Raw genomic sequence first — 20637 nt, 5'->3', positions numbered from 1 at the left:
AAGTCACTTTAAATCTCTGCCGTATTTTTTCATTGTTTTTCTTCTTGATCCACTGTGTATATGTGAATGCCCTGTATATAGGCCTACCCCATGCACGTTTTTTTCCTTTTGGCCTCTTCTTTGGACTATTGAGCCGATGTCATAATCTCCACTGGAAGATCAATAAAGTCAATCTGATCTTATCATAAAGCAATAGGTAATGATGATTCCGTTACATATTAATGTGTTTTAAACATTGAGCTAATCTAAAATTGATCATACTAGTAGTGACGCCAGAGGTGCTCGATGGCTACCACCGGAAAAGTCATGGCACCACACCAAAAACTTTTTATATGTTATTATCAAAGGTAACCTTGCTCAGCGTGTGCTTATTTTGGTAACAAACTTAATGAAACAAAACATGGCCGGTTCAGATAAAAACATCATTTTATATATTTTTTTAAAACCTTTAAAGTGCGTAAAAATATACCGTATAAGTAGTACCTCCTTTATAGATGCTCTCACCATGAATTTTGAAGACATTACTTCTTTTTTACATTTTTCCAATTATCTAAATTTATCAAAGGTCATGTGTTGCGACCGTCCAACCTCAATAATTATTTGATAAAGGTAATTAAAATGACTTAAATGTAATAATATGTATTTTTTTTTACACTTTTTGGCATTACTTCATATGTGATTTGCAGTCTCATAAATAAATTAATAAATATATAAATATAATTATATATATATATATATATATATATATATATATATATATATATATATATATATATATATATATATATATATATATATATATATATATATATATATGTAAGGTTAGGATATAGGGTTTTTTATCTGTTACTGATTAAATGGGTTTGGCTGTAATTTAATGACAGATTCTAATATATCTGCAGTGTGGGGACTATAAATCTGAAAATCAATTTGCTTAGCTTAGTATTTTTTGCTGTTGAATATAAGAGATTTTGCAGAAAAGTTTTTTATACATACATTGTTTAGATTTACTTATATCTTTCTACCCCTTTTGTACAACATTATAGAATAAAAAATCTCTTCATTGTCCCACAATAGGGAAATTCTGGTTTCTGACTTTTAGAAAAGAATTTTCACACAAATGTGGACCTTAGAAAAATGTATAAGAATAACATAATAGGGCAGTTAAAATATAAACAATACATTACTGCAAAGTGTTTCAACAATATCAAGCTGTTCACCCGGAGAATAAATAACCAATATGCAGCTATGGACATTTTTACAGTAATGGATATTTGAAAATAGCAGCAACATCAGAGATGTGAAGAATGACAGCAGCAGGTTATTTAACTGACTAAGGTGTCTATCATTACATTTGCTTTTATTTGTTCCGAAATCAAAGGATTGGTGGTTCAAGCCCCGGCTCCAGTGTCGTTGTGTCTTTGGGCAAGACACTTCACCTGCATTGTCTACTGATGGTGGTCAGAGGGCGCGGTGGCGCCAGTGTACGGAAGCCCCGCTTCTGTCAGTGAGCCCCAGGACAGCTGTGGCTACAATGTAGCTCACCACCATCAGTGTGTGCGTGTGAATGGGTGAATGACTGAATGTAGTGTAAAGCATTGGTCTAGTCTCCTGACTTGAAAAAGCGCAAGCCATTTATCATTTACCATTCCTGCTCCCGGTGGTTGGAACCTTTATTCCACTCTGGATTCTCATCAGTCTTTGTTCACTTTACATTAAATAATATATATATATATATATTTTTTTTTTAAAGAAACAGCTTTGAAATTCATTCACTTCCTGCTTTGTGTGTCAACTGTTACTGTTGCTAGGAGACAGAGCTCATACCGACCATGAATTGAAAAAATTCCCAGCCATTCTCTTTTTCTTTTTTTTTCTCTCGCGATGTTTGTCTCTCGCGAGACCAACAAACCTGCAACGCACGAGCCAGCTGCTTTTCCGGTTAGAGAGCACCATAATGGCTGCCGCTCAGCTCCACTCCTGTCCGAGACTACGACTCAAAACGTCCGCATTTCTGCTTTGATACATCTGCGACTCTAGGTGAGAGAAGCTTAGGAGGAAAGAGACAATAAGGTTATTTTAGAGATGATGGTTTTTATCGGCATTATTCAGGTTTTATTCGCGCGGAGGTTCCGCTGTTGTCTGCGCCAAAACAGCAACAAAGCTGCAAAGAGAAGCGATCTATTAAACCTGATATAACCGTAAAGGATTAAAAACCGGCCCTCTGTGTCTTCGACAGGTTTTATTTTAATTTTATTTGTTGTAAAGAGTGATGATAGGATAGAATTTGATTTTACTTTCGGTGCGAAACTGTCGTGTTTCTAAATGTTGTTTTTCTTTGCAAAAGGAAGCGACCGTTAACATTTCAAACGACTGATGATGCAAAGATGTGAGATGAATAAATATTTTTAAACTGGGATTTAATCGATTATAATAAGATGGTCATAGTTACTGGCAGGGGCGGATTTAGAAAATGTGGGGCCCTGGGCAAAGACAGGCAGAGCCCCCTCTGAAAGGAAAGGAGAAGCAACACATCAAATGTTGGCTTACTCCCTGATGACCCAACTCTCCCTGGTTGGTTGATAACCTTGACAGACAGGTTGAGTCGTGTCTGTGGCTCCACCCACCAACCAACATCACAGCTAGGCTCCCTCAGCACGCTCAGGCTAGCTTGGACCTGTTTAACGGTTCTTAGACATGCCGTAAAGGAAAACATCGCTGAACGCAGGACGAGGACAGGCCTGTACCGCGCTGGGTAAGCACTTCGAAGGAAGCAGTTTCAGGAACACAGACGTTGGGAGCGGTGAGCGCGTAAGGGCGAGCTGTTCCTGGTTCGACTCAGTTTCAATTAACGGAATAGAGAGCGTCCGTGTCAGCCGAGCTAACATGTAAAGGTGGGCTAGGTTTTTGGCTAGCGTTAGCATAAGAGTCTGGTTAACGTGGTGTGGCGGACGGACTTAACATCGGTTAAAAGCTAACGTGAAACAACGAGCTCCGTGTTTGTCTATTGTCATTGCTGCGGCTCCTACCCCTGCCAAAGGTTCGGAACTGTAAGCTAAAGAGGTTGTATCCCGCCCGCCGTCATCTATCTCGGGGCGGGACCCTCGTCCAATGTGCATTGCATGTATGGGCGCTAAAGGCTTCACTGGTGGACCCTCAGGGATGCCAGCACTTCGCCCTGGAAAGGCGGCTGAGGGTGGCTGTCGCTAACAGCCAGACCCACGCCTCTCCTCACCTTCAGCCATTGCTGCGGCCGCTATAAACCATCAGCTGCGAGCTTCTAAGAGCGGGGCGGACATGATGAAGGAGGAGTCCATGCCCCCCCTGTTTGAGGGTCTTATGGACGGCGGGAAACTCGATGCAGGCATCGATGAAACTGAGGGTGATCCTAACGCCGACCTCCTCCAACTAGAGGACATGAAGGAGGGGGAGGACTCGACCTTCCCATGTCAACGCTGTCCTATGGCTATGACCTGGATGACTGAGAATCTTCACCAGAATCTACCCCACCCCCCCTTCTGGACAAGAATGAGTTCATATAATCTAATATCTTACCTTTGTTCTCTGCTCTCTCTCCTCAGCTGTGTCAGTGGCCTCGCTGCTCTCCCACAATGCATTGCCAGAGGCCTTTGTGTTCATCTGACAGACCAGTATAACCATTAGCTCCACTCCTTCTAGTCCAAAAGGGAGCATCAAAGCAGGAAGGTATGAAACTTAAAATCATCTGTTGATATTTTTCTGATGTAAAACCAATATTCCAGCATTGGGTGTCGACTCTTAGCTCAGACAATAGGAGCACAAGTCAGACGTACTTTTAATCCTTATATTATAGTCTATGATGTTAATAAAAAAGGTTAGACTGAGTGATATTACTCAGAGAACAATAGTTAGAAAAACAACTGACCCTGAGTTTATTATTAACCAGTAGGGGGCAGTATTGGCATGGGTGTTGGATAGATATATAGTTTCTATATATCTATAGATATATAGATATTTCAATATCACTATATATTACGATATTTTCCCAGCTAATTATAATTAAAATTATATTTCAAAGATATAAAAAGAAAATGGAAGGAAATCCCAACCTTCTCTCACAGGGTTTCACTGGGTCATTAAAATCGATTAATTCATTACCTTATTTTAAATGTATCCCTTATTGGAATTAAAATTAATTAAATGTGATAATTGTGGCATTTAAAATGCTTTATTAAAAAAAAAAAAAGGCGTTTATAAAAACAATTTCGTCAGATATATTATATAGCGATGTATTTGCACGGAACTACTTCTGATTTATCGTGAAGTCGTATGTTCGCGGTGGAGAAAAAGCTAGAGAATAGGAAAATGCAAATTTCAACAAAAGTGGCTGAAAACGAGGAATATGGGACGTGGCTGCAGCCTGTCGACGGAAAAGATTTTTACCGTGTTTTTTTTTTATGTTTTTACACACACAAATATACATATATATATATTTGTTACTTAAGTAGAAGTATAGATACTGCAGTTTAAAAGTTGAAGTATTACCCTGACCTCTTTACTCAAGTAAAAGTGAAAAAGTATGTGCTCCAAAAACTAAAAGTATAAAAGTATAAAGTAACCTTTTAGAACAAACTGCCAGATGCCGCTATATGAATTGAAATCTCAATTTTTTGACTGTTTCTATAAATCCTCTGAGATAGGGCCAAGGATGAGGGAGGTCTGGTTGGTCTCCGTCTCCCGATACGCTCTCTCCTGTGTCCGACCTTTCAGACATTTCAGCATCTTTTTCTGAATCCCACATTGTAGCATGGCATAGACAATTCACGTTAGCAGTTTGAAGAACACCTGCTTGCTTCTGATGGTTTCCTTTAGCTAACCAATGAGTGTTTGCGTTATACGACTCATCCAATCACACTAGTTTTCACTAGATGTGGGTGGAGCCAATGATCTGCATTGGATGGAGCACATGACAGGAAATAAAGATTTAGAAACATTAAACCAGGGGGAACCAATTGAAAATCAGTGGGTCTGAATAAAGAAAATCATCAACCAGTAAATGTCAGGAGACATTTTTAATTATAATCTGTTACTTTAAACATAATTTAACACTGAAATAAAATGCAGGTTTTTATGCATCCAGGTTATACATTGAAGTTTTAAATAAGAAAATACAAAAAATAGAAAATCTTTCCACTTAAAATCTAAATAGTTTTTGAAGTAGAGAACAACAATCGTTCAGTTTGGTTTATAGATAATTTCCTGATTCCCATATTTTCTCAAACCCCTGAACTGATGGTTTGTTATTTTCTTTCTTTTTTCCGTCTTAATGTTGGCAGTGGGCTTTAGGCTGCCCTGCAAGGCTTTAAACCTGGGTTTAACCGGAGACTAAGCCATTCTCAAGCACATATCAAGGAGCTCATTTTGAGCCTGGATCCAGATTTATTGTTGATTCTGTTCATGGTGGAGAATCCTGCTTCACAGCAGCAGGTTGAGCCAAACATCCTCTAAATGTGCAGGCTCCGCTCCGGTCCGGCCAGGTCAGGATCCGCTTTGCAATCGCACCAAACAGCAGAAAGAACGGCGAGAAGATCCGGGTTGTCAAATTAAACTATAGTAACAACAGATCAGTAACTACACATCACAGCATAATTCTTTTATATTTAAAAAAACTAACACAGTTTATTTAAAAGACTGGATGCTGTCAGCTAATCTGTGACCTCTGCGTTAAACCGAAGACAAGAGTAACGAGTAACGTTTGTTTTATGTAAGGAATAGAAAGTACGGATACTGGTGTGAAAATGTAATGAGTAGAAGTAGGAAGTAGGAAGAAAAATAAGTAATGGAGTAAAGTATAGATACCTAAAAAGTGTACTTAAGTACAGTAACAAAGTATTTGTTCTTTACTTGACACCTCTGATAAACCCTGTCTCTCAAGCAGTCAAATAGATTTCCATTAAACACTGTTAAGATCAATAGTATGTCAGTGAGTTCATTTCTAAGAAACACCTAAATGGCAGCCTTGGTTGGGATTTGCAAGAAACACAAAACCTGTAGCCTCAAAGAAAATCTTTTTTTTTTTTATGGAATAAGTGCATTTGTAACAAGATCACTAATGTCATTATGGAACAGGGGTGCCTTAGAAGAATGTTTTTTTAATCTTTTGTTTAGTCTTTACCTTAACCGACTCCTAGTGAGAGGAGGATAACCTCACGCCCACTGATAAGTACGATAGAAGCTCTGTTATGCTGTGGGTCAGTCCAAAGCATTGTGAGCTCTGCAAAAAACTGTAAATCTAAATCTAATGGGCTGTTCCAAAAAGAAACAACCTGAAAACGACTTGATATTCAGCAGACAAAAAAAATATAAAGACGGCAACATTGGCACAGAAATGGTTCAAAATACACAGAATCAAAATGGAGTATGTAAAACCAAATCCTTTTAAGGAACATGTGGGGGAGGGGCTCTGGAGAGAAGGGAGCTCAGGATCCAGGTCTCTAAATATGATGTTAGTCGTACAAAGGTCAGAGATTCTCCAACTGCAAGAAGCAGGTTTTTTAAAGTTAATTTGCATTAAATCCCAAATCTGTTTTAGGCAGAGGAAGAACGATCAGAGGCACCTTGGCTGATTGGAAGAAGCTGTTGGACTAAATTACAACCTATTGAAAATCAGTGTTCTGTTAATTGATCTTAGCAAAGATAAAAGTTTTGCAACAGAAGTTGCAGCATTTACCATCAATAAAGAACAAAACTTTAGCTTTAAACATTAACCTTCGATTCAACAGGAAGCAAAAAGCTGCTTCAGATGATGATAAATGAAACATTTGTTTCCAGTCACCTTTGTTCAGACGGACATTTGGTCTCGGCTTTTTTCTTTTTTTTTCGGGTGGAATAAAACTGTATTTACAGTTAATTACAACGACTGATTGATCAGTTGCTGATACGCCTACTGGGTTAATTGACAGGCGACGCCATGACGGTTTGATGACCAGGGAAACTGTTTGTTTTTTAACTTTTGGATTAAATATACTGATTTAATGCCTAGAAATTTATTTTTACAAAATTTTCAATTTTAAGAGGTTTTACTGCTGTCATTAAAGTTTTTTTATAGTTAAACCTAATATACTATTTATCCTTATTGTAAGCCTATTGGGGCCGCCTTTTACAGTTGCCTTTTGTATCTATGCTTCTTTTTCTATGTCTGCTTCTGTCTCCTTGAACCCCAGTGGGCCTCAGCAGATGGCCGCTCACACTGAGCCTGGTTCTGCTGGAGGTTTCTTCCTGTTCAAAGGGAGTTTTTCCTCTCCACTGTCGCTACAAGCATGCTTAGTGTGAGGGATTGCTGAAGAGTCAATGAGTCGATGCAATCAGCTGGTTTTCCTTAGATAGAAAACTTTGAATCAATCTGACTGGATGATCTGGTGAACTGGAAAGTGACCTGAGATGACATGATGGGAATTGGAGCTATAGAAATAAACTGAATAGAATTGAATTAAGCCTGTTGATTTCCTTCCTCTGTTTAGAAATCCCTGTTTTCTGTTTTTGTCTTTCAGGTTCTCCTCTGACTGAACTTGTTTATTAACTATCTGCAGTTATGTCTGGTTCTGGTGACCTACCAGGTGAGGAATAAATGAGCGGTTCAGACTAAAGGCAACGTTACTGTTTCTATTTCTTAAAGCTATAGCTGGACTGAGGTGTGTTTGATTGCTGCCTCCTGCTTCTTTAACCTTAGTTTATTTTAACAAGTTAAGTAACAATACTTAGATTACATTATAGAACTTGGTCTAAAAGCCTAAAATGAAAGTTATTGAAATAGATTTGAACCAGACAGGATCACACCTTCGCTCCGTATCCCTTCCAGAGATTCACCATCGCTCGTTCACTCTTCTGTTTGTAGTTTCCAGCTGTGGGAAGATTCTGACCTGAACATCAACATAGTCAAAGTCCGTCAGAAAAGGCGCCTCAAACCGGCGCCTTTAAACATGAAACTAGTTCAGCTCCTCATGTTAACCTGCAGGATGGAGCAAAGCTTTTTGTTTCTAGATCCTAACCTACTTCTACATTATTCTATTGGATGTTTATATGCTGCTAAAATGACCCTTACTGAAATAATTCTCTGTAAATTAATAATTTATCATTTCAAAAAAGATATTGAAACTTTTCCTTTTTAAGTAGATCTGCTGTCGGTATTCCTAATAACTCAAGTAAAATGATAAACGTCTGTCTGCTGGTTTTTCATTTCAGGAACATAATAGGAAATATTTTGCATTACATTAAACGTTATACTTTAAACTTGACTTCATTTTCACTTTATTTTGACAGTCTGAGAATGAAGATTTTTCTTTAATCCATCTTTTCGTAGAATAGGATGAAAAAAAAAATCAGATTGTTGCTGATTTAGTTTTTAATAAATTAATGTAGAATATTTAAAAAAATGTCATCGCACATATATGCATCTGTACTATTCATTTAAAAATGTACTTTTAACTAAACCTGTAGAAAAAACAAATGTCTTGTAGAAATTTAGATAAAATCATTTTGTATGAATTTTAATGTTGGTGAAAAGAAAGAAAGGAAGCCATTTTCTTTAGGGAAATGTTTGTAGTTTATCCTGAAGCCAAAGGGTTAACAGTGATTCTTCCTCTGGGGGGGGTCTGCAGCCATCGAGGGTTCTGGGATGGGCGGAATGAGACTTCCTGTTGGAATGACTCGACGGGCCCTCAGCTATGACGATAACCTGGAGGCCCCCATGTCCACGCCACCTCATGACATCAGCATCAACAACCTGTGGAGGAGGCCCATCATCCCAGAGAGGAAGTTCTCCCAGCTCGCTGAGGTAACGACACAGCAGAACATGGTCTTCATGTCTGAGGATTCAGTCAGAGCAGGATGGTTTAACCTCTCAGGGGTTTTCTTACAGGAAGATGAAGGCGGTCCATCCAAACAGGCTGCAGTGCAGGACGGCGCCATCTTTAAGGCCCCAGCTGTGGTGAAAACCAAGGCTTCATCGATCATCATGAATTCCCTCATCACCAGTATGTTGGAGCTCCTGATCCACATAAAGCTCACTTCCTTGTTTTGTCTGAACAAATGGTTCAAAGATCAAGACATAAAAACATTCGTTTTTTCTTCTGCAGAACAATTAGGGCCAGGCGTTAGAGATTTTTTTAATTTCCAGAATAAAGTCGTAATATTACGAGAATAAAGTAATCAGACAACCCGTTTCAGAAAGAAAGCTTGGAGCTCCGCCCAGCAGATGACGGCTGACCAGCTCCACCAATCAGCAACCAGAGTCCACTTTGACATCGTGCCCAGTTTGATGCTGCTGCTAAAAGATTTCCTGATTGGTCAAACCGATGCTAAAGTAGAACTTCACATGAGGCTCCACATTCCTCATTTTAGGGAAGAAAGGGCTTCTGGGAAGAGATGTCATAAAATACAACTTTATTCCCGTAATATTACGACTTGATTCTCGTAATATTAAGACTTGATTCTCGTAATATTACGACTGGATTCTCGTAATGTTGCGACTTTATTCTCGTAATGTTGCGACTTTATTTTCGTAATGTTGCGACTTTATTCTCGTAATGTTGCGACTTTATTCTCGTAATGTTGCGACTACACTCACCGGCCACTTTATTAGGTACCCCATGCTAGTAACGGGTTGGACCCCCTTTTGCCTTCAGAACTGCCTCAATTCTTGGTGGCATAGATTCAACAAGGTGCTGGAAGCATTCCTCAGGGAGTTTGGTCCATATTGACATGATGGCATCACACAGTTGCCGCAGATTTGTCGGCTGCACATCCATGATGCGAATCTCCAGTTCCACCACATCCCAAAGATGCTCTATTGGATTGAGATCTGGTGACTGTGGAGGCCATTTGAGTACAGTGAACTCATTGTCATGTTCAAGAAACCAGTCTGAGATGATTCCAGCTTTATGACATGGCGCATTATCCTGCTGAAAGTAGCCATCAGAAGTTGGGTACATTGTGGTCATAAAGGGATGGACATGGTCAGCAACAATACTCAGGTAGGCTGTGGCGTTGCAACGATGCTCAATTGGTACCAAGGGGCCCAAAGAGTGCCAAGAAAATATTCCCCACACCATGACACCACCACCAGCCTGAACCGTTGATACAAGGCAGGATGGATCCATGCTTTCATGTTGTAGACGCCAAATTCTGACCCTACCATCCGAATGTCGCAGCAGAAATCGAGACTCATCAGACCAGGCAACGTTTTTCCAATCTTCTTTTGTCCAATTTCCATGAGCTTGTGCAAATTGTAGCCTCAGTTTCCTGTTCTTAGCTGAAAGGAGTGGCACCCGGTGTGGTCTTCTGCTGCTGTAGCCCATCTGCCTCAAAGTTCGACGTACTGTGCGTTAGGAGATGCTCTTCTGCCCACCTTGGTTGTAACGGGTGGTTATTTGAGTCACTGTTGCCCTTCTATCAGCTCCAACCAGTCTGGCCATTCTCCTCTGACCTCTGGCATCAACAAGGCATTTCCGCCCACAGAACTGCCGCTCACTGGATGTTTTTTCTTTTTCGGACCATTCTCTGTAAACCCTAGAGATGGTTGTGCGTGAAAATCCCAGTAGATCAGCAGTTTCTGAAATACTCAGACCAGCCCTTCTGGCACCAACAATCATGCCACGTTCAAAGTCACTTAAATTACCTTTCTTCCCCATACTGATGCTTGCTTTGAACTGCAGGAGATTGTCTTGACCAAGTCTACATGCCTAAATGCACTGAGTTGCCGCCATGTGATTGGCTGCTTAGAAATTAAGTGTTAACGAGCAGTTGGACAGGTGTACCTAATAAAGTGGCCGGTGAGTGTATATTCTCGTAATGTTGCGACTTTATTCTCGTAATGTTGCGATTTTCTCGTAATGTTGCGACTATATTCTCGTAATGTTGCGACTATATTCTCGTAATGTTGCGACTTTATTCTTGTAATGTTGCGACTTTATTCTCGTAATGTTGCGATTTTATTATCGTAATGTTCAATTCAATTCAGTTTATTTATATAGCGCCAAATTCACAACACATGTCATCTCAAGGCACTTTACAGTTCAACCAGATCATACAGTCAAATTGATACAAAGTTTTCTATCTAAGGAAAACCAGTTGATTGCATCGACTCATTGACTCAAATACAATCCCCCACACTAAGCATGCTTGTAGCGACAGTGGAGAGGAAAAACTCCCTTTTAACAGGAAGAAACCTCCAGCAGAACCAGGCTCAGTGTGACTTTATTCTCGTAATGTTGCGACTTTATTCTCGTAATGTTGCGACTTTATTCTCGCAATGTTGCGATTTTATTCTCGTAATGTTGTGACTATAATCTCGTAATGTTGCGACTTTATTCTCGTAATGTTGCGATTTTATTCTCGTAATGTTGTGACTATATTCTCGTAATGTTGCGACTTTATTCTCGTAATGTTGCGACTTTATTCTCGTAATGTTGCGACTTTATTCTTGAAATAGAAAAAAAATCTGTAGCCTGGCCCTAATAGTCCGTTGTACGATAGCATCAGTTCATTCCTGTAGAGTTAATCTATGATTGTAACATATTCCAATAAAAACGTTCCGCCCTCAGAGCAAACGCAGGAAAGCATGTACAAGTTTGAGCAGACGGCAGGACTCACCGACACCAGTTACACTCCACACAAAGGTCTGACAGCTGAGGAGACCAGACACCACCACCGCGTGCCGGAGTCCCTCCAGGTGAGGCGCAGAGCTACGGCGGTGATAAACAACGTTAGAGTCTATAAGATTAAAGGATGGAGGTAAAAGGCCAGCTGACCAATCACAGCTATAGGTCACACCAACTGGATCCTATGAGGCCATGAAGGGCTGATTTTAATCATCTCTGTCATTTCTGTCCTATTAGAACCATTGTTTACCACATTTTCCCAAATTACAGGAAATATGTCTCCAATATGGCTCGCCATTTGTATTTAATTGGTCACACTAAGGTCCAGAACAACCACCTGTCTAGAATGTCAATGGTCTAGCCATGTGTTAATAAAGCCGCTTCACACCTTGGTGATTCAGACCAGCGTATGCCTGACGTACGGAAATCTAGAAAAAACGCTGGCATACCATGGATCAGTTATGGATACGTTTGTATAAGTTATGAACACGCTGAAACACGCTGGCACACATGGACATACGGCTGTACGTCCCGCCATACACCAGCGTCTGCCATCCGTGGTCCATCAGTTCCAGGTCAGTTATCTGATGGTCGACATCCGTTCAGCATCAGTTCCTCATCAGTCGTGGCGTCTAGCTGATCCTAAACCTCTGAGGAACTTCTGCGTAACTTATCCAGAACTTCTCTCCAACATATCAGCGTATCTGCCGTGTTCCAGACGAGCGCTGAACGTGTTTCTACCTTCCAGCTACTGTATAATGGCGTATTGGCAGCGTTTTGGTATAAAGGGGGTTCACAGGAGGAAACCGTCAGTTCTCCTCCAGACTTCATCCCCATCATAGGGTGAGCCAGAAGGTGAGTGATGGATCCTCCCTGCGTTCACGCCCACCACCAACACACTTCCTAGCAGACATGACGCTCAATCTGCTCCCACCAGAAACCTGCTTTATGTCCTTTATTCTGCTTCCCTCGCCCCGAAATCCCACATCCTCAGTCACCGCTCCGCCCTGTTCCAGACCGCCTCCGCCATTCCTCCCATCCTGCTGTTTCAACTTCCCTGTAGCTCCAGGAGAGCCTGTGCTATATTATTATTAAACCACTGGAGCAAAACATCTGGAAATGAACGCTTAATTTAATGACATGTTAAAAAAATTCCCATCAGCATCCTGCATATGTTCAGTTTCTGCCCAAATATTTTCATTTGGATTTTAGTAACGGGGAGAACTAGGATCATCCATGGTTTGGATGAACTATGTTTGGTCTCTGCTTCCAAACTCAGCATCTCTTCATCCATTCCTGCAATAAGAGGTTTGGTTTTAAGTTGAGAGGCACTTTTGGAAGCTGGATTTGATTAAACTTTTAAGCCTCTCTGTAAATAAAATAAATATTTTGATGAAGTATGATGAAGAACCGTATAGTTTGCATCCAATCATTTAATTAAACAGTCTTAGTTTTTGGGAATATATAAGAATTATATATCTGTCACTATGTTTGAATGCGACAAACCGGATCTTCTCGCCGTCCTTTTTCCTGTTTGGTGTGATTGTAATTGCGGATTTTGAGCAAGAAATAGCTTGGCTTTGTTTTATGACGGTGACGGATGGAGAGGAGTAGCGGTGGATGTGGAACAGCTTTAAATGATTAACATGACAGACCAGTACTCCGCACGACGTACGTGGGTGGAGCGGAGCGCTGGCGGAGGATGTAGAACCTGTGGGTAAGGAGCAGCGATGCGCCGGAGGTGAGCAGCTTTAACGATTGAAATGCCTGGGCATAATTTCCTGGGCATCATTTCCTGGCCATTACACTGCCGTGCGTTATGAAGAAGTTAGGCTGTCGTTGGACAGAAGTTCTGGACTCGTCATTAATACTCTATATATATATATATATATATATATAGACGCCCACAACTGAAAACAATCCATAGTAGGTCAGCCTATGTCAGTGTTTGAGGAGATTCTGGGACGTCAGGCAGACGCTGGATAAATCGGCGAGGTGGGACTGGAGCCTAAGGTTAACATGTATGAAAAAGCTTCCCTGAAACTGACAGAGCGTCTGCATTATCACCTCTACCAATGAGAGATGTTTGTTTCTGATAATAAATTCATCCAAACTAACCCCTCTGTGTTTGTTGTGTAGAAGCTGCAGATCCAAAGCCTGGAAGCCAGAGAGGAGAAGAGTTCTTCTGCTCAGTCAACTCCATCAAACACGCCACACAGCTCCCCTAAACAACAGCGCAGGTACAGGTGCTGAAGGTTTGGACGTAGACCTCTTCAAAAAATAATAACTTTTGATTTTCATAGCAGGACGATTTACTATTCTTTCAAGGTCAAAAATCACAATCGTTTTGTTCTCAGCCAATCTGCCACATTATAACGTCTAGATAACGAAACACCGTCGCATTTTTAGAGGCAGGGTAGAGAATTATGCTATTACTTCTAAAAAATAGACTGGCAAAGTTAGCAATAATATCATTTAAAAGCTAATAAATTCCCTACTAATCCATGTAAAAATATATACTATGTGTTTTAATTGCATATATTTGTAAATTACATATTTTGCTAAAACACCCTTAAAACTGAAAACTTATTTTATCTTGATTGAAAATTGCTTTTTATTTAATAAGTCATAATATAGAAGTCAACTCTGATTAAAATAAAGTTATTTTCTTTTTTTATATTTTGTACAAAAGCATTGGTATTTTCTGTTCTCATGTTGAATCCATTAAATTATGTAAATTCCAAATGTTGGGCGTCGGGCACAATTGATTATTATAAATTTTGATGCAATAGTCGTGCAAAGATGGCAGTAACACCAGAAGAAATCTAAGACATTTTTCTATTTCCTAATTTCCTAAAAGCTTTTAAATGGTATAATTGCCAACTTTGCAAGGCTAATTTTTAGAAGTTAGAGAATATTCTCTACCTGGTCGGGTTCGAAACAGAGGGAAATCATCCAGTCTGTTGTGAAAATCAATAATGTTTTATTTTTTTGAAGAGGTCTAGTTTGTCAGCCTGTGGGCAGAACGGCTAATCAGCTGGTTTATTGACCTAAATATAAGCTGGTGAAACGCTGTGTGTGCAGGGGCTGGTTTGGAGGTACGAGCTCAGAGGTCAGCATCAGCTCCTCCAACAGCAGCATGGACGTGGGGGGAGGAGGAGTTTCAGGAGAGCACATGGGAGGCGCTGCGGTGGATCGCTGGGGAGTGTTTGGGCCTCGTCTGCCTGTCCAGAGTTCAACTCCTGATGTGGGATCAGATGGTTCTGCTGCAGGTAATGGCTTCTCTCCACATAGACCCACAGCATGACTAAATATGAACAATATTATTTTATTTTAGGTGAAGCTTTAGCAGCCTGTTTTGATTCATTTAGCAGCATGAGGAGGGTTGACATCTACTGTCAGATTCTGGATTCAGGTTAAAGGATGAAAGTCGGACCTTCAGACCAGCAGCAAACACTGAGCCCCCCCCCCCATTGGCCTCTGGAGAGGCTCACGCAGACTGTCTGTTCACATAAAAACATTTCTACAGCAGAAATAGCTGCTCACTATCTGCTGTTAGGCGTTAACTGATGGAACGCTTCGCTTTCAGCTGGAGACTTTTAAAGCTTTTCCTCCAGAATGACTCTAGGTACGTAATATGTTCAGATAAACAGGATTATTTTTAAGAATTAGTTATAGAGTTTCTGCATTCAAAATAATTTAGAGCTGTTGTGTTTTTTCCCCCTAACATCATTTTAGGGAATTTTAAACGGGATAAATCAAGAAACCAGTGTTTAATTGAATTAAAGGTAATTTAGCTGCTTTAAAGGAAAAGTCCAGTTATGAAGGAATAATCAATGGATCATTATTTAAACCTAAAACTAAAACGTTTGCAAGGATTTCATGATTTTAGGGTTAATCAGTAAAAAAAAAAAAATAATTTTGTTGTGATCACTGAGTCTGGGAGCGGCCATCTTTGCCCAAATATAGTAGCCCCTCCCTCCTGCCATCTTCCAGCAGTGACGTCACGGTGCGGTAAGCCTAGCGCCGTTCTCCCCGCTTTACAAGCTAAATCAATGGGAACTACTAGACACATCTGCAATCAACAACAATTATTGAAGATTTCCAGAGGACTTCACCATTGAAATTCACCAGAGCTATAGTGAAACTGACAATGCCCACGTGCATGGCAGCTGGATGCTGGAATACATCGGGTAAAAGTGAAAAAAAGAGTTATTCCACCTTTCTGATTCCTGATCCTCCACGGACGGGTTGGTCGTTGGATCGCCAACTTGAAGAGGGAGGATTTGCCATCGAACTTCTGGCCAGAGAAAAAACCCGTAATATGTAGCCGACATTTGGAAGAAGAATGTTTTCAAGATGACTTGGATAATAGCGCGTTGTGACAAACACCAGATACAGCACTGGGACTTGATCAACAGCCGATACCGCACCGTGACAATGTCACTAACCAGTAGGTGGCAGTAGTGTTCTTTGACAAACATGGATGCCTCCAGTAAAGCACATTCACATGAAAATTACTGTGAATTAAAAACACTGATCATTTATTGAACAGGATGGAATCATTTCACATTTAAAGAGCTTTCAGAATTTGAATCCTGAATATGAGCGACTTTTGCTTTAAACGGGAAGAAAATTGGGACATAATTAATGCATAATTGTAGAAATCAATAATAAAACAAAATATATATTAAGATAAGAGTAGAATTTAAAATATAATTAGGAAATAACTCTTTCATTGACCATATCTCTCTCCTCCCTCCAAGGTTTTCTAAAAGATGGCGGTCTGTAGGCTCCGATGGCCGTTAATGAACTTTGAATTTGGCCATTTTCCATCCAGCCTCATTTTACTAGCAGAGTTTGACCTAAAATGCTCTCCGTACTTCAGAGCTCATAATGTCCTGCTGTGGGAAAATACCCGCAGCATCATAGATCCTCCACCATGCTAAACAATGAGTGTGGGCATTTTTTTCTTATCCTTGTTTTCATGACAGACCCAGATGTTTGAGTTTGGGATCATTTCCAGATAACCAATCAGCTTCTAGATGGTGTCCTGGATGCAGCTCTTTAAGCTTTAGATGCTTTCCCAGCTGATGTCCTCTGGCTGAAGATCTGAGCAGCTTTAGGCAGGTTGCTAGTTTGAACCTTCTAGTGAAAAAAGTTTTACTTTATATTCTGATTGATGATTTGATATTCCACACTTTATTTAATAAATTCAAACAAAGTCATTTTTTGTTATTCTGAGATGCTGCTGCTGTATGTTCTCTCAGGCACCCATAAATCAGCAGAACTGCAGCTGAAACTGTCAGATTCGATCATCCGTACGCAGATGTTGAACCGGCGTCTCTTTCCCAGCAGGCTTTGCCATCCAGGCGTACCGTGGAGCACAGAAACCCACCCCCATGGAGGTGATGAAGTCCCAGGCCACACGGCTGGCCGACAACCCCCAGAGAGTTAATCCGCCTCAGATGGAGATCCCCACCATGGAGGGCAGGCGGCAGGGAGCGCGGCCGCACAAGCTCAAACACCGAGACATGAACATCCTGACGCCGTCCGGCTTCTGAGGTCGTGACCTCCAGTGCTGCCAAGGTCCCATAAAACGAGCCCGGTCTTATGGTGCGCCAGCTAGCTTCCAGGTTAAACTGTCTTAGAGCGGAAACTTCTTCCAAAGAGAAATGTTTGTTTTTTGCTCATTTCATGTTCATGCCTGCTTTATATTGGGAAGAAAATCGACTCTATTCAGACCAAAATGTTTCTAGACGAGTCCCTGGGTTAGTTACATTCTTTCAGAAAGGTAACCAAACTTTAAATTTCCTCTGAGAGCAAATAGATGAACTGTAATGTTAGAAAAGTGGTCAGCTGACCTCCAGCTAAAGGTTTTCCTTCCTTCTGACCATCGGGCAGCTCAAACACGATGAAGCATCTTCTCTCCTCCCACTGCTGTTCCCGCAGCGTTTCAATCAGCTCGTGTTTAAGCCGTTTTAGTTTGCTGTTACCTTCTTTATTATGTTGAGTATTTTCATGTTTCAGGTTTTTTCAGCTTTCACTGATTTTTGTTCACTCATTTCATTCCTTCATACTTTCATTTCGGCGCTGAAACTCATCCACAGACCATTTTACATCATGATTTACACAAATGCTCATTATAGTAATATTCAAATCAGATGGAAAATGTCATTTCCTGAATTTTTATTTTTCCAATCTATTTCCATTGATATGTAATATGACCAATCAGGGCCTCTGACTGTTGCTAGGTAACACTTATCTGAGTCATATAGCCATATTTCAGGATAGAAGTTCCTTTAAATTGCCGCGGTGTGAAACGGTGAAGCTTTGCAACCGTTAGTGTTACAGAAGGATCTGCTGGTTGCAGCGTTTCTCATCCATCTGCTTTCACTCCCCTGAAGTTTGTTCTATTCATGTCATTTTGGTTTTTGGTACCAAAAAAAATGCTTTTCATGGGACCTTTGATAGCTACTGTAACTCCTTCCTTTGAATTTCCACCCAAACCGCAATATATATAAAAAAAAATCCAACTGTGCTAGTTGTTGCTTTGCTCTAAAATCACATCTTTTTTCTGAAGCTTTGACTAAATCCATTTGAAATCAGGCTGCAGGTTTGTGTCGGTTTAGTTCAGCAGACGTTAACATGTGGTCCTATTTAAATGCACTTTATCCCCATTAGAAGCTGTTTAATCGGCCTTGCTTTGGAGGCGAATCATTGAAGTGTTGACCAAACAATAAAGCATAAAATGATTCCCTATATGTTGTAAAGGTCGTCTCAGGATCAAAGGAATGAAATGCTCTTTTATTTTAGTTGTTGTACAGATTTAAGAGAAATCAGAAGGATGGAGAAATCCAGAGTGGAAAAATGAAATCCTCATTTTCTCTCTGAAATATGGAAGAGCTTAAACCTGTTAGAGAATAAAAACCATAAAAACCAGAACCGTTTATCTGTAGTTTCCATTTGAAGGATTGTTTTGTTTGTTTGAACTTGTTTGGAGTTTATAAACTGCTGAGTGAATCGACTGAAACTAAAATGTTTTATCTTGATCATGCATCTGACAGCAGCTCTGTGTTCGGCTGCCTGAGAAACTTCCTGCATTCATCACCAGGAAAATGTATTTAAAAATGATTTGCTTTCCTTGTTTGCAGCTGATAGTTGACATAAAATAAAAGGTTTCTGTAAGAGGATGCATGCAGAGCGTGTTTAACGAAGCACTTAGGTTTTTGATCCGGCTCTTGTTTCCACTCTTGCACCTTTTTTTTCTTTATAAAGCAAATAATTATTCTCTGGTGATTTAAGTTCAAATTCCTGAAAGTTAACGAGCTGTTACTGCTGTGACCTTCAGACGCTGTCGTTCTGTCGTCACTAACTGTTAATGTTTGTATGTGTGTACCTGTTGGTAATTAGATTGTAGCGTTTATGTTTACAAGAACTTAGTGGTCAGTGTGACCCCCCCCCCCTTTATTGGGACTGAAGCATCACCATTAGACGTTCTCTCTGTAGGCGTGACTCAGTGTTTCTGATTGTGAGTGCATACAGGTGAGCTCAATAAATATTCCACTCTCGTCCGAAAGGAGCCACGACTCTGAGCTTTTATTTATTGGGGTTTTAAGAAGTTTATTTTAATAAATGTCATTGGCACTTCATGATAAAGAGGAAGATCTGGATCTCATCATAGCCTGCTGGGAATCCTGCCTTCAGTCTTCATTTAATTGTTGGATTCAGTGGCTAAAATTAAAACAAGTTGAGTTAAAATTGGTTGTTAGAAAAGTCTGTATCATGCAAAGACAACAGTTATAGATTTATTTAACAGTTATAGATGTTTTATAGTATATAAAAAAAAAAATCTTCAATGCAGTACCAGATATTAAAGGCCCAGCCGTAACGGTCCGGTTTTTACATGATATGTGCGAGACGTTCAAGCATCTCAGTAAGTTAAGATTTCATTTAATGGTATATATTTTGACTTATTTTTCCTTTAGCTTAAAGTCGTAGGGAAATCATATTTAGGTCAAATAATTCTGACTTAAACATCTATATAAATGTTCTCTTTATCAGACCATATTGTCCAAAAATTTAGAACATTTATGCTTTTAAACAAATCCTGTCTTAAAAAATCTTTTTTTTTTTTTCGTTATCTTCTGCAGGCCAGTTAGTTCTCCGTCAGCCTGAACACCTACATTCGGCCAATCATATATCAACGGTCATCTGTCAATCAAATGTTTTCGGTCATAGCATCTTGATTCATGTGTCGCAGCTAATATACGCAACGATTTAAAAAAAGAATCCTTTCCTTTCCCATTGAGTTGCGTCCCAGTGTTCACGGGGATGGACGTCTGTGTCTTCGGCAGGCGTAGAGCTAACAGAACTGGTAGCGTTGCGAGGCAAGGGCTCAAACATGTACGGCTGGAAGCCTTCTACACCAAACCAAGCTTCTGCCGCCCTGGCGTCCTCTTCCACAACATCTTCGTCCCCGCTTTCCTCCTCTAAATAAAAAATGGATGACGGAGGAGACTCATCCACGACCTCCGACACTAAACTCTCCTCCTCTTGCATGTTTCCGCTGTCCATAGCGTTCCTTGACTGCGTCGTTTCTAAGGCACCAATTTAGTGCTACTTGGTCCCAATGGAATTTCCCATTGGGAACCTGCTAGCACTAAGATGCTAACTGGTTAGCAAGATGCTTCCAACAAACTGGCCATAACCAAAAAGCTTGCCAACCTTTTGCCACAACAATCCCGCCCCCTTGATAATCGACCAATCACATTCACTTTATTCAATCGTGTAAAGTCAGGCACGACTTGGAGAATTCAGAAATGCAACGGTTGGAACAGCCGCTTCTCTACGACTTTAAGAGACAATGTTCAAAAATAACCCTTGTTTCACTCTTATTGAGCTTCTGAAGTAAACTTTTTTTTTTATTAGATGCATCTATAATTTATAATTTGGGCAGTTCCAACTCTTGGGGCCGAGTATCCTGCAACTTTTAGATCAA

General features: G+C 40.2%; 1 protein-coding gene across 2 annotated transcripts; it reads left to right on the top strand.

Moving 5' to 3' along the window:
• Positions 1-1909: 1909 nt before the first annotated feature.
• LOC119774722 (putative monooxygenase p33MONOX) lies at positions 1910-19218 on the top strand. Of its 2 annotated transcripts, none has more exons than XM_038272389.1 (9): positions 1910-2040; positions 3582-3705; positions 7530-7595; positions 8637-8812; positions 8897-9011; positions 11580-11707; positions 13776-13876; positions 14721-14908; positions 16995-19218. In XM_038272389.1, the coding sequence occupies exons 3-9, from the start codon at positions 7571-7573 to the stop codon at positions 17198-17200; spliced, it is 939 nt and encodes a 312-aa protein (XP_038128317.1). In that variant the 5' UTR covers positions 1910-2040; positions 3582-3705; positions 7530-7570; the 3' UTR covers positions 17201-19218. The 2 variants fall into 2 exon arrangements, with proteins under 2 accessions (XP_038128317.1, XP_038128316.1); XM_038272388.1 differs by having other exon boundaries at positions 16992-19218.
• Positions 19219-20637: the final 1419 nt, after the last annotated feature.

This window comes from Cyprinodon tularosa, unplaced genomic scaffold (genome assembly GCF_016077235.1).
Source record: "Cyprinodon tularosa strain WSP-4 unplaced genomic scaffold, ASM1607723v1 ctg828, whole genome shotgun sequence".
Taxonomy (NCBI): Eukaryota; Metazoa; Chordata; class Actinopteri; order Cyprinodontiformes; family Cyprinodontidae; genus Cyprinodon; species Cyprinodon tularosa.
This window is presented reverse-complemented; position numbering and strand designations above follow the sequence as displayed.